Raw genomic sequence first — 15,000 nt, 5'->3', positions numbered from 1 at the left:
GAGAGAGAGAGAGAATCAGCGTGAGAGAGAAAGAGAGAGAGAGAGAGAATCAGCGTGAGAACAGATGCATCCGGAAAAAAAGATTACCCGCCATCATCTCGTGACTTTCGAAAGATCCCACACACAAAAATAAATAAATAAGTAGAGAAGCGAAAGAAGGAAGAAGGAAAGTCAGAGATAAGGAAGAGTAGGAGGAAAATAACGAGGAGCTGGAGCGGAGGAGAGAGAGAGAAAGAAAGAGAGAAAGAGAGGTAGCGGAGACGAGAAACAAAGATACAAACAGAGCGATAGACAGAAATTGAGAGTAAGAGCGAGAGAAAGAGGGAACGAGAGAAAGAACGAAAGAAGAAGGGATATAAGGAAAGACAACGAACTCGCCGAGCAAAGGATAAACTTCTTGCCTGCTGGAGATTACCAATAAGGAGGCGAGGGGAAAAAACCCGGTGGCGGCCAGAGGCGAGGGGAAAAAATGACGTGTCGAGGCGAAGGGGAAAAAATTGCTGGCGTGCAGAGACGAGGGGAGAAAAAAAACGATGACGTGTAGTGGCGAGGGGAAAAAACTCGCTAGTGTGCAAAGGGGACGGGAAAAAAACCGACGACGTGCAGAGGCGAAAGGGGAAAAAACCCGCTGGCGAGCAGAGGCGAAAGGGGAAAAAAACCCGCTGGCGAGCAGAGGCGAAAGGGGAAAAACCCGCTGGCTAGCAGAGGCGAAAGGGGAAAAAACCCGCTGGCGAGCAGAGGCGAAAGGGGAAAAAACCCGCTGGCGAGCAGAGGCGAAAGGGGAAAAAACCCGCTGGCGAGCAGAGGCGAAAGGGGAAAAAACCCGCTGGCGACCAGAGGCGAAAGGGGAAAAAACCCGCTGGCGTGCAGAGGCGAAAGGGGAAAAAACCCGCTGGCGAGCAGAGGCGGAAGGGGAAAAAACCCGCTGGCGTGCAGAGGCGAAAGGGGAAAAAACCCGCTGGCGTGCAGAGGCGAAAGGGGAAAAAACCCGCTGGCGTGCAGAGGCGAAAGGGGAAAAAACCCGCTGGCGTGCAGAGGCGAAAGGGGAAAAAAACCCGCTGCGAGCAGAGGCGAAGGGGAAAAAACCCGCTGGCGAGCAGAGGCGAAAGGGGAAAAAACCCGCTGGCGAGCAGAGGCGAAAAATGGAAAAAAACCCGCTGGCGTGCAGAGGCGAAAGGGGAAAAAACCCGCTGGCGAGCAGAGGCGAAAGGGGAAAAAACCCGCTGGCGAGCAGAGGCGGAAGGGGAAAACCCGCTGGCGAGCAGAGGCGGAAGGGGAAAAAACCCGCTGGCGAGCAGAGGCGAAAGGGGAAAAAACCCGCTGGCGTGCAGAGGCGTGAGGAGAAAATCCGACGACCTGCTGTGACGAGGGGGGGGGGGAAATTGCACGTGTACAGACAAGAAAAGAAAAACGACACAGTATAGTGGCGAAGAGAGAGAGAAAAAAAAATCGAGACGATGTTTAAAAAAAAAAAAAAAAAAAAAAAAAAAGACAAAGAAAAAAAAATGGCGACCATCTTGTAAAAAAAAAAATCATAAAAAAGACAAACTGGCAACCATATAAAAAAAAATCATTAAAAAATCGTTTAAAAAAATATATAAATAAAATAAAAAACAGAATGGCATTTATCAAAAGAATTAGTCACACGGCGCCTCGGCTGGGGGGGAGGGGGGGGGAGCGTCGCACGTGCCTCTTTAACTCGGCGTCTCCGGCGCCGGAGGGGAAGCTGATGCATGCTGACGCTGATGGGATGATAATGCTGATGCTGACATTGGTGCTAATGCTGACGCTGATGGGATGCTGATGCTGATGCTGACGCTGATGGGATGATAATGCTGATGCTGACGCTGACGGGATGATAATGCTGACGCTGATGGGATGATAATGCTGATGCTGACGCTGATGGGATGATAATGCTGATGCTGATGGGATGATAATGCTGATGCTGACGCTGATGGGATGATAATGCTGATGCTGACGCTGATGGGATGATAATGCTGATGCTGACGCTGATGGGATGATAATGCTGATGCTGACGCTGATGGGATGATAATGCTGATGCTGATGGGATGATAATGCTGATGCTGACGCTGATGGGATGATAATGCTGATGCTGATGGGATGATAATGCTGATGCTGACGCTGATGGGATGATAATGCTGATGCTGACGCTGATGGGATGATAATGCTGATGCTGATGGGATGATAATGCTGATGCTGACGCTGATGGGATGATAATGCTGATGCTGACGCTGATGGGATGATAATGCTGATGCTGACGCTGATGGGATGATAATGCTGACGCTGACGCTGATGGGATGATAATGCTGATGCTGATGGGATGATAATGCTGATGCTGACGCTGATGGGATGATAATGCTGATGCTGACGCTGACATTGGTGCTAATGCTGACGCTGACGGGATGATAATGCTGATGCTGACATTGGTGCTAATGCTGACGCTGACGGGATGATAATGCTGATGCTGACGCTGATGGGATGCTAATGCTGATGCTGACATTGGTGCTAATGCTGACGGTGATGGGATGATAATGCTGATGCTGACGCTGATGGGATGATAATGCTGATGCTGACATTGGTGCTAATGCTGACGCTGATGGGATGATAATGCTGATGCTGACATTGATGCTAATGCTGACGCTGATGGGATGATAATGCTGATGCTGACGCTGATGGGATGCTAATGCTGATGCTGACGCTGACGGGATGATAATGCTGATGCTGACGCTGACGGGATGATAATGCTGATGCTGACGCTGATGGGATGCTAATGCTGATGCTGACGCTGACGGGATGATAATGCTGATGCTGACGCTGACGGGATGATAATGCTGATGCTGACATTGATGCTAATGCTGACGCTGATGGGATGATAATGCTGATGCTGACATTGATGCTAATGCTGACGCTGATGGGATGATAATGCTGATGCTGACGCTGACGGGATGATAATGCTGATGCTGACGCTGATGGGATGATAATGCTGATGCTGACGCTGACGGGATGATAATGCTGATGCTGACGCTGATGGGATCTAATGCTGATGCTGACGCTGACGGGATGATAATGCTGATGCTGACGCTGATGGGATGATAATGCTGATGCTGACATTGGTGCTAATGCTGACGCTGATGGGATGATAATGCTGATGCTGACATTGATGCTAATGCTGACGCTGATGGGATGATAATGCTGATGCTGACATTGATGCTAATGCTGACGCTGATGGGATGATAATGCTGATGCTGACATTGATGCTGATGCTGACGCTGATGGGATGATAATGCTGATGCTGACATTGATGCTGATGATAATGCTGATGCTGACATTGATGCTGATGATAATGCTGACATTGATGCTATAATGCTGATGGGATGCTGGTGCTGACGTTGATGCTGACGGTGATGTTGGTGTTGACGTTGATGCTGATGGGATGCTAACGCTGACGGTTGATGCTGACGATGATGCTAAGACGTGTGCGAGAGTTAGGGGGAAACTGAAGCATGCTGACGCTGATGCTGACGGTAATACTGACGGGATGCTGGTGCTGACTCTGATGCTGACGTTGATGCTTAGACGCGTGCGAGAGAGAGAGGGCAATGTGATGCACGCTGACGGTGATGCTGACACTCATGGTCAGCTGCTTTTAGTGATGCTGACGATGATGCTGAGTCCGAGCTCTTGAGTTATGCTGCTGTTGTTATTACTTGGGATTTTGTTATTATTCCACGAATTAGCAACAGGTTATTTGTCTGTTGGTTAGTATTATTACTAAGTATTTATATGCATGTCATTGTTTCATTATTATCATTATTATTACCGTTACTATCATCGTCATCATCATCATCATTCATCATCATCATCATCATCATCATCATCATCATCGTTACTGTTACCATCATCATTATCATCATCATCACTATTATCATTATTATCATCAGTGATAATAATATCATAATAATATTATAAAAACAAAAAGACAAATATATAAACATATATACACCCTCATAAAATCCCCTCCCCCCCCCCCTTTCTCTCCCCTTTCTCTCCCCTCAAAAAAAAATTAAAAAATGAAAAAAATGAAAGAAAAAAGGAAGTGGTGGGGGGGGGGGGGGGATCAAACCAAGAGATGCGAGGAAAAGCGTTTATTCTCGTGGGGGGGGGAGGGAGGAGGGGGGAGGGGGTTGTTCGAGAACCTTCCCCCCGCTCTCTCAGCATCTCGTATATGATGCCTTGTGATGCTGCTCCTCTCTCTCTCTCTCTCTCTTTCTCTCTTTCTTTCCCTCTCCTCTCTCTCTCTCTTTCTCTTTCTTTCCCTCTCTCTCTCTTTCTCTCTCTCTCTTCCTCTCTCTCTCTCTCTCTCTCTCTCTCTCTCTCTCTCTCTCTCTTTCTTCCTCTCTATCTCTCTTGCTCCCCCCTCTCTCTCTCGCTCAGTGTGTTTTGTTACTATGCGTCTGAATGAAATTCTTTTACTTGTTTTCGTTTTTTTCTTCTTTTTTTTTTGTATCATTCTTATGTTTCTCATTTTTCATGTTCTTCCAGTTTTTCCTCGTATTTATTTCGTTTTTCATTGTCTTCCCTTAAGACCTATTCCTCGTTTTCTATCATGTTTTGTCTCGTTTTCTTTCCGTTTTCTCTTTCCTTTTGAGCGGTTTTTTTTTCGTATCTTTCTCCTCTTTTTTTTTTTTTTTTTTTTTTTTTTTTTTTTTTTTTTTTTTTTTTTTCCAAAGATATGATAAGTACATATCATCTTAAAATAATTTCCAATGCAAATGGCACTTGACATAAAAAGATTCTAGAAACGCGAATTTAGAGACATTTGTAATAATGGTAAGAAAATGTTCACAGACGCTTAGAATTACTTAAATGTGACAATAATGAAAAAAAAAAATAAATAAATAAAAGGCATTGTAAAATTTTGACAAATTAAACAAAAATGATAATGAAGAAAACTAACCATAACTAAAAATACTACGAAAAAAAAAAATGATTTTTAATAATAGTCAAATGAAAAGACAATTTTTTTTTTTTTTTTTTTAATAGAACATAGATTATTCGTTAAATAACAGTGCATGTTACATTTTATACAAATGCAAAGGCACAGACAGACAGACTGACAGCGACATGCAGAGGCTGACAGGGACGAGGGACGTGTAAATGACGGAACGAAAATTTTTTTAAAATTAAATAAAAAAAAAAAAAAAGAATGATAAATGTCAGGGGATAACACAACACACGAGGATTTGCACGAGATTTTTTTTTTTTTTTAATCTTTTGAGGAGAAACTGAGACGAAAAGTTATTTAAATCAGGAGGTTGGTATAATCAGTACCTTTTTATTTATCTCTCTCTCTCTCTCTCTCTCTCTCTCTCTCCTTTTTTTTTTTTTTTTTAAGGTTATGCGCGTTCAAAGGATTTTTCTCAGACCAACCGCGTTGAAAGTAAATATTTCCTATATAACAGAAACATCGATATAAGATAAGATAAAATAGTGTATAAACGTGAATAGTTTGATGATCATGTTACATTTGAAGCTTTAATCTGATTTTTAAAAAATAATAATAATATAAAATAAAAATTATTAAACGTTTCGTCATATTTTTTATTTGTCGTTTCAAGCTTTTATGTTTATATAATGATTTTCTTTTTTTTTCTTTTTCTTTTTTTATTATTATTATTAGTGTATTATTAGTGTCATTATTATTTTACTTTCTTTTCCTTTCTTTTTTTTTGTTTTTTTTTTTGTGTATTCATTTGGAAATATCTCTCTCTTATATGACTTCTGAACTACGCACTTTCTCATCTCTCTAAGCCAACCGACACAAAATGAGACACGACTGACTTCATAACGTAATACAGTTGCCAAATCAGCCATCTTATTTTCATCTCCCTCTCCTCCCCGTTCTTCTTCCTCCCCTCTTCTCTCTCTCTCTTCTTCCACTTTTCTCCCACTCCCCCATCCTTACTCTCCCTCCTCCTTATTCCCTCCCTCCCTCCCTCAAAAAGGAAAATTAGTCCTCGGAATGATTGAGTAAAAGACAATTTTCTCGGGCGCGTCTCCCCCGCCTCGACCTCACTGCTCCTCGGAAGTGCCTCTTCGGGGGTTTACAATATGATGCGAAATTAGTGTCACGTGCGTCCGGTAGATGGCTCTGGGTGTCGCAACCGGTTGGACACGGATGGCGGTCACGTTTCGGCGTTGGAATGAGATCTGCGAAGGCCGCGCGCCCAGAAATGGAAATGCCGGTATGGACGGCTTAACGCAGGTGGCAGAAAATATTGAAGGGAGAAGAGAGAAGAGAGGGGGAGAGGAAGGGATAGAGAATGTGGAAGAGAGGGGGAGAGGAAGGGATAGAGAATGTGGAAGAGAGGAAGGGGTAGAGAAAGAGTGGGAGAGAGGAAGAATATGAGAGAAGAGGAGTGGAGGGGAAGGGAGTGAGTAAGAGTGGGAGAGAAGAGATGGAGAGGAAGGGATAGAGAAAGAGCCGGAGAGAGGAAAGGGTATGAGAGAAGATAGGTGGAGAGAAAGAGTGGAAGAGAGGATAAAAAGAGAAAAATATAACAAGCAAGGAAACACAGAACAAATTAAACATTTAAAAGGTCAAATCAACCAAAAAAATTGAAGAACCGATCTCACGATGTGTCAAAAAAGATGAAAATAATGTAAACGTGTTATTGAAAAAATAATAATAAATTAATTAATAAAAATTATATTACTTTAGAAAATTCGTACTTAACCGACTTTTTTCCGCCTTACATATTTTTTTTTTCTCGCTCTTCAATACGCAATGATTTAAGAGACTTTGCTTATTACAGTGTTTGTAATATGTTATATAGGTGCGGTATCTACCTACTTTCACTCTTCACTTTCACTGTCTTTTACATATATTTTTATTTACTTTCACTATATGTTCACATTTTTATATCCACTTTCACTGTCTATCCATATGCGTTATATATTCACTTTCGCTGTCTGTCCACACGCATCACTTACTCACAATATCTTCCCCAACATCACTGAACCACATAGACTGTCGATTCACTCGCATTTTCCGATCATTTACGCTGTTCACTCCCATCGCTCTCATGCTCCATCGTTCCAGTGCTTACATGCCATTAAAACCACCCCATTTATAGCATTTTTGGCTTTTTTTGTTTTTATTTGCCAGTGTTTATATTTCACAATGAACGTAAGTCCCTTTGGGGCGGATTTCCTGTCGCCATGACAAACGACGCGTTGTTACAATACACAGATTTGCTTTTGTTTTTCAAAATGAGGTCGAGCCGATTCTGATAGTGTGTGTATCGCTTGTTCGATGATATATACGGATGTATTTGAATACTGGGATGTTCGTATACGCGTACATGTACATCTCTCTCTCTCGCGCGCTCTTTCTCTCTCTCTCTCTCTTCTCTCTCTCTCTCTCTCTCTCTCTCTCTCTCTCTCTCTCTCTCTCTCTCTCTCTCTCTCTCTCTCTCTCTCTCTCTCTCTCTCTCTCTCTCTCTCTCTCTCTCTCCTCTCTCTCTCTCTCTCTCTCTCTCTCTCTCTCTCTCTCTCTCTCTCTCTCCGCACGCACGCATGCACACAAACACACGCACACACACAACACCACGCACGCAACCACACACACACACACACACACACACCCACACACACACACACACAACACACACACAACACACACACACACACACACACACACACACACACATTCACACTCTTCCACATTCACACTTAAACACACACATACGCAAGAACTTATACACACATATACAACATAACATACCCACGCATATGTATACACAAAGATGTTGGAATTATTTGATGTTAACGAATAAAAAAATAATAATAATAATACAGATATATAAAAACGGAAAGGGCAATTAGGTTCAAAAGTAATTAATTAAAACCATATTAATTTTTTTTTCCCCGAGATGGTAAACAATAGAATATGAAAGTAAACTCGAACGCGGTAGATACTTGGTTTAAAAGAAAGAATTGAAACAGATAAATTTAATAAAAGCGTAAAAAGTTATAAGCGATAATGTCGGAAATAGATATAATAAGCGATAATAGAGTCGTAAGTAAACAAAATAGAATTTTTTTTAAATCCTATTTTTTTTTTTTTTTATTATTACTATTATTATTACTTTTTTTTCTTTAGCAATATCAGCAACATATTAATTGCTTTGCTTCACTCTCTCTTCATCTTCTGAAGAGAAAAAGATATTTGTTTTCGTGGTGTTTCCATGACGATGCTGGCTTGCAGATATTTGCAATTTTTTTTTTTTTCTTTTTTTTTGCAATGAGATGAGACTGGGAGAATTTTTCTTTCTTTTCTTTTCTTTTCTTTTCTTTTCTTTTCTCTTTCATTTTATGTTTTTTTTATCTATTCTTTTTCTCTTTTCTCTTTCTCTTTCTCTCTTTCCTTCTTTCAGTCTTGTCAGACTTTTTAACTCTATGTCTAGCCTTTGTTAATATTTTATATTATCGGGGGGAAAAAATTACATAATATTGACTCATCTGATTTGTAACGTCAGCTGATCATCGATTAGTGATGGTATTATGAAATATATATATATATATATATATATATATATATATATATATATATATATATATATATATAATAAAAAAAAATCGTAAGAAAAATAAGTATCCCAAAGTACTTATTTTTCTTACGATTTTTTTTTCTTTTTTTTTTTTTTGTTTTTTTTTTTTTTTGTTTGGGGGGGGTCATAGGAAAATAAGCAGAAAGAGAACGCTGGGTCATATATATATATATATATATATATATATATATATATATATAGATAGATAGATAGATAGATAGATAGATAGATATAGATATAGATATAGATAGATATAGACAGTTTTTTTTTTTTTTTTTTTTTTTTTTTTTACTTGTGTACGTTCTCAGGATTTGCCTCCATTTTCGGTCTAACATCTTTTGAAAATAATAAGTGACTCTTGGAATGTAATAAATGACGGTATTACAGCTTTCGAATCATTTGCTTGGTTATATATTTTTTTTCCACGATAGATTCTGTTTGTTTGTTTTTGTTTTTTGTTTTTTTTATCATGTTGAACTGATAGCTAAGTGTGAAGTTATTATTTGAGATTTTTACACCCAAGGCCCAGAAGTAATTCAGTCTGTATTTCTAATATTCATTATCCTTAAAAATATATATTAATACATTCTAAAAAATATATTACATGCCTATTTTTTATTCTAAGATTGGTTGATTGATTCTAATATACATTAGCTTAAAAATAATAATATTATTATTTTGTTATTATTATTATTATTATTATTATTATTTTTTTATTATTATTATAGCAACAATAATAATGACAATAATAATAATAATAGTATTAATAATTATATCAATGATAATAATAGTAATAATAATAATAATAATAATAATAATAATAATAATAATAATAATACATTCAAAAGATACATTCCATTTTATTTAATAGTTGACTGACAATGATTCTTATTACGTCCACAGAAAACGGGATTCGGGCAGGGGTAACTTGTGTCCCGACGTCCTTCACGATCTCTCGGACTCTGACACTTCAGACAGCGACGGGGACTACGCCAGGCTACGCGACGTGTCCTTCCCGGGACCCACCAGGAGGCTCTCCCACAAGGTAGGCCTAGTGTCTTCAGAGGCCTGTGAGTGGTATGAGGTCCAGGGTTTTCACAGGTCGAGGGTGGGCAGAGACCTAGGGGTTTTTTTTTCAACAGCTGGTAGGAATTGTTAGCTTGACTAGAAGTATATTATTTTTTCTTTTCTTTTCTTGCAAGATTTTTTTAGTTTTGACTCGAGGTGTGTGTATGTATATATTTTTTTCCTTCTTTTTCCTCTTCAATGCTCTTCTATATAATTTCATGTGGCACGGTAATTAGAATGATAGTTATTCCGTATTACAAACCTTGATTTTCGAATATGTTGTTGGTGTAGACATAACTAGTAGGTGCTTTTGCGTGTGTGTGTGTGTGTGTATGTGTGTGTGTGTGTGTGTGTGCATTAGTGCGTGCGTGTACGCGCTCGCCCTGGCTGAGAGACTGTGTCTTTGTGCGTGCAAGCATAGGCGTCTGCGTTAGTATATGCTCTCTGCTCATGTTTATGGAATAGCTAGTCGGTGCGCGGGCATGCATCAAAAGACGCGTCTCGTATGTGCACACGGGAAAGTACGTCCATGGAACTCGGTTTGATTTTGGTTATTATTTACCCGCATTTATTTACACTGGACTGAGGTGTAGAGGCAAATCTCCGCTCACTCAAGGTCGAGCACACTCAAGAGCCGGGGCAGTGAACCGGCCGGACGGAATTATACTGCGCCCGCTGGCTACGGATGGGCAGGGGAGAGGGAGGGAAGGAATGGTGGAGAGGGAGGGAAGGAATGGTGGAGAGGGAGGGAAGGAATGGTGGAGAGGGAGGGAAGGAAGTGGTGGAGAGAGGGAGGGAAGGAAGATGGTGGAGAGAGGGAGGGAAGGAAGGTGGAGAGGGAGGGAAGGAGGAATGGTGGAGAGGGAGAGAGGGAGGAATGGTGGAGAGGGAGGGGAGGAATGGGGAAGAGAAAGAGAGAGAGGAGGGGGGGAGGAAAGGAAGAGGGATGGATGGAGGGAGATGGAAGAAGGAGGGATGGAGAGAGAGAGAGAAAGACAGACAGACAGACAATGAAAGAATGAGACAAACAGGAAGAGAGACAAAGATTAAGATCGCGACATGATGCAAAGGAGCCGAGAGGAATCAGTATTGAGAAAGCAAAAGACGACAGAGAAACAGGATACGAAAGGCCCACCAAAGCGAAAATCAAGCCTCTACGAAAAAAAAGAAAAGAAATACAACAATAAAAGTGTAAAAAGAAAGCAGACAAACAGGTAGGCTTCGAGAAGGTGACATTTCCGTCATGAACTGTACCTAAACTGCCACTGGCTTTGGATGCGCATGAACCTATCATCAACACCGTCATCTGTGGTGTGCCTGACCATCCCCCTCCCCCCTCTTCCCCTGCTACTGATCTCCCCCCACCCCACCCCCTTCCGTTCCATTTGTCCATCTATCTGTTTATCTATTTTCCCTTCGATGACGCCTGCTACCCTTTTGAAGTAAGAGGATCTGGTCTCGTGTATGGCATAGTCGCAGGGTCTGTCGTAAAGTAACCTCAGGTTGATTAAAAAGTGTTGTAAGTTTGATTCACACTTACAGAGGACCTGCTTGTGTATAAGTGTGCGTCGTTTGCGCATGATAACCCCCCCCCCAAACATACACACCCTACCCTACTTACATTTTCCTCTATTGGAATACGTAAATGTTTCTCCTGTTTTTTTTTTTTTTTTCTTTTTTCGTTTCGTTTCGACCGGATATATGCAGTGCTCTCTGGCGTCACTCTTTGACATAATATTGCGAACTGAACTTCTTTTATTTTTGAAAACTGTTCTAACTTCATCAGAAAATGTTTAACAAATAGAAAGTTTTATTTTAGGACAAGAAGCCCCTTTGTACGCGGGAAGTTAGGCTTTTCTCGAGTAGCGCTACTTCTGCAGCCTCTCGGTCCCCCTCCTGCCCATCTCCCTACTTGGTTCCCCTCCTCAGCCCCTCCTCAGCCCCCTCCTGGTCCTCCTCTCATCCCTCTCCTGGTACCTCCCCTTCCTAGTCCTCTTCCCTGGTCCCCTCTTCTCAGCCCCCAACGTGGTAACCCTCCTCCTGGTGCCCTTCCTTAGGCCCCTCCTGGTCCCCCTACCCCCCCTCCTACCCCCAGCGCCTTCAGGACCTTTGATGTCGGTAACAGGATCTCCGGGCAGGCGTGTCGGGTAAGATGCCGCCCCTCGTTCTAAGTCGTCGTCGAAAGCGAGACTCTGCGACCAGAAACGCTCTCTACATAATATTTCTTTGTGACGTTTGCCAATTCAATGGGGTAAGAATATAAGGGATGAGAAGAGCGCGTCGGAGATTTTCTTAGATTTGTCCCACGCGTCCGTTTGAAGCGTGAGGATGCGCTTCTGTACTTTCCCCGGGGTTCGAAGCCAGCAAAGTTGAGGAAGGGAGTTCATAGGCAGGGTACAAATAGAGGGGGTAGATTAAAAATAGAAAAATAAAAAAATGTCTGCGTTCCCACATATCTTCCATAGCACTTTTCTTAAGATGTGCATATGTATCATAGTTGCATAGGCTTAACACGACCTTACACTGTTGCATCCATCTACCTTCCTCCACATAATCTGAACATAGATGATTTGGAAGAATTTCTGGGGCATTTGCCTCATCCATTTCTACTCCTGGGAAATTTCATTGGGCAGCATCACTTGTGGGGAGACACTTTGTGCAACCCGCAAGGAAGGGCCTTGGAAAACTTGTTCTCAAGAGTAGATGGAGTTTTACTGTGAACAGGGACATGGACTCTGCTGCAGCTTTGCCGTAAAACTGCCCCAGGGAGTGCCTGTATTCCACACCAAATGATATCTCACTTATCGGAGAGCTCCCAGAAGTTCCTGTTGGACCTAATCAACATGATTTTTAGGGTGGGCACAGTGTCATCCACATGGAAAGAAGCTATAATCATGCCTATCCCCAAACCTGGTAAGGCTTCCATACTAGGGAAATTACAGACCAATATCATCTGCAAACTGATGGAGAAAATGGTAAACTTCAAGTTAACATGGCAGCTAGAAAAGGGAAACGTGCTGAATCTTGTGAGGTTGGAGACTGCTATACGGAATTCCTTCGCACAGCGACGTAACATGTTAGCAGTCTTCTTTGACCTCAAAAAGGCTTACGATACTACCTAGAAGCATGGCATACTCATGCAGCTGTATGATATTGGTTTGGGAGGAGCATTACCTACATTCATACAAAGCTTCCTTGCTGATAGGAGTTTCAGAGTGCGGGTGCGAAAAAGTTTCTCTAACCCGGAAGATCAGCTGGAAGGGGTCCCACAAGTGTCTTAAGTGTGACCTTGTTTGCCATTACTATTAATGACATCGTAAAGGTCGTTCCAAGTGTTGTCTCATGTAGTCATATTTATGTAAGGAGGAAGCTTACAGGATGTGCAAGGATACATGCAGACTGTAGTTAATCATGATGTGTAGTAGGCAACTACACATTCATAGTCTTTAAGTAAGACCATGGCAATGGGTTTCCTCACAAGAGGAAAGTTCCATCCTTCCCTCTACTTAGGAGCAAATCAATTGCGTTTTGTCCAAGAGGTGAAGTACTTGGGTCTGTTTTTTGACTCAGGGCTTACATTTGTGCCTCACATCAAACAGTTAAAGGTGAAGGCTACGAAACTAAGTACTTTGCGGGTTCTTTCCCACCTGTCTTGGGGTGCAGACCGCACAGCCCTTTCTGCGGCTTTACCGAGCGCATATTCGTAGCAAAGTTGACTATGGATGTGAGGCTTATCTATCTGCAACTCTCACTGTTCTCCAGAAGCTGGACGCAGAGTATAATGAAGTTCTCAGAATCTGTATAGGGACTTTCAGGTCTTCACCTGGGGAGTCCATGTGTGCTGAGAGTGGAGAACCACCTCTTTCATTACACCGGGACTACATGAACCTGATTTACTGCACGAGAGTACAAAGGATTCCGGGATCTCTTACATGGAAGATCTCAGTTTGAATCTCTCCAAGCTTCTAGCTGTTAGAACTCCCCAGTTCCCCCCTTGGACCAATCTAGCCGAGCTGGATTTGGTCGGAATATGGAAGAGGGAGAGACCCAAAGCAGAAGTCAGGGAGAGATTTCTTCAACGCACTTCTAAGCATCAAGGATCAGATGCAATATATACAGATGGTTCGAAATCTGAAAATGGTGTGGGCTTTGCAGCAGTGGCAGTCGTTCCTCGGCAGCCTCGACCTTCACTGCAGTTACATGCTATCACTGTAGTTACATGTCAGAATGACTATGGAGATCTTAGGAACCATTCTATTGTAATACATTGCGACTCTCTCAGTGCTTTGCAAGTAATCGAAGGGTTAACCTCTTCACATCCAGTGGTAAGGGAGGTTCAAGATTGGCTTGCGCTGACGTCAGCACGTAGGAAGATAACTCTGTGTTGGGTGCTGGCACATGTTGGTGTCCGTGGGAATGAGCGAGCTGATCGGAAGGCCAAGGCAGCTGCCGCTCAGCCCTGTGATGCTCGTTTTCCTCTCCCACACGCCGACTTGAAACCCAGGATCAGAAGTTGTCTTCGCGATAAACGGAGGGATCAATGGAGGCATACCCCTAGGAACAAACTGCGAGGAATTATAGATGAGCTTGGCAGCTGGGTGACCAGCGTCCATCCCAACCAACAAATAGAAGTTATGTTAACAAAGCTGAGAATCGGACACACATGATTGACTCATGGGCCGATGATGGCTAAAAGTGAAGCACGTTGTGAGGGATGCCAAGAACCTTGAACGGTCACACATGTAGTGAAAAGATATGCATCGTTCTCAGACCAAGGACGTAGTGTACTTGTTTCTCCCATATACACTGAAAATATATTTAACACTTTAATTATACATAATGTCTATGCAATAATTACATTCTCTCAAAGCATAATTATTATACTCTGATTGTTGAATATAGCATATATATGTTTTTTTTTTTATAAGACCTTATTTATTGATAGATTTTCAAACGCTTTAAATATATTAACACTTTAATCCCACAGTGTATTCGCCGCTAATGACCTTAGCTGTTGACGTGGCATGTAATTTTAATTAATAAGTCAATCATATTTGCATCTTTTGAGAGGGAAATACGTCGCCGCTATAACCCTTAGAGATATATATTCTTGCAACATCACAATATGCAGAGCAACTACATCTTGCAGCGCTTCCCCTGACAGGACTTTAAGTAGATGTGAACGATCGCGGATCTGACCTGCTGGTGGATGTGAACTATGCATCTTATTACTTTTTGTATATTAAGAAAGAAAAATGTAATACGTTATTATTATGGATATGAAAAGAGAGTAGTTGCG

The 15,000-nt window shown here is 41.8% G+C and overlaps 1 protein-coding gene across 1 annotated transcript in view; it reads left to right on the top strand.

Annotated features, from left to right (window-relative positions):
• LOC119578425 overlaps positions 1 to 15,000 on the top strand; it is an 87,310-nt gene that overhangs the window by 69,824 nt on the left and 2,486 nt on the right. Inside the window, exon 17 of the mRNA XM_037926010.1 lies at positions 9,537 to 9,678. Coding sequence (XP_037781938.1) covers positions 9,537 to 9,678 — 142 coding nt within the window. The remainder of the gene's footprint in view (positions 1 to 9,536; positions 9,679 to 15,000) is intronic.

Source organism: Penaeus monodon, chromosome 11 (assembly GCF_015228065.2).
Source record: "Penaeus monodon isolate SGIC_2016 chromosome 11, NSTDA_Pmon_1, whole genome shotgun sequence".
NCBI classification, from domain to species: domain Eukaryota; kingdom Metazoa; phylum Arthropoda; class Malacostraca; order Decapoda; family Penaeidae; genus Penaeus; species Penaeus monodon.
The sequence above is the reverse complement of the archived record's forward strand: the minus strand, read 5'-3'. Positions and strand labels throughout refer to the sequence as shown.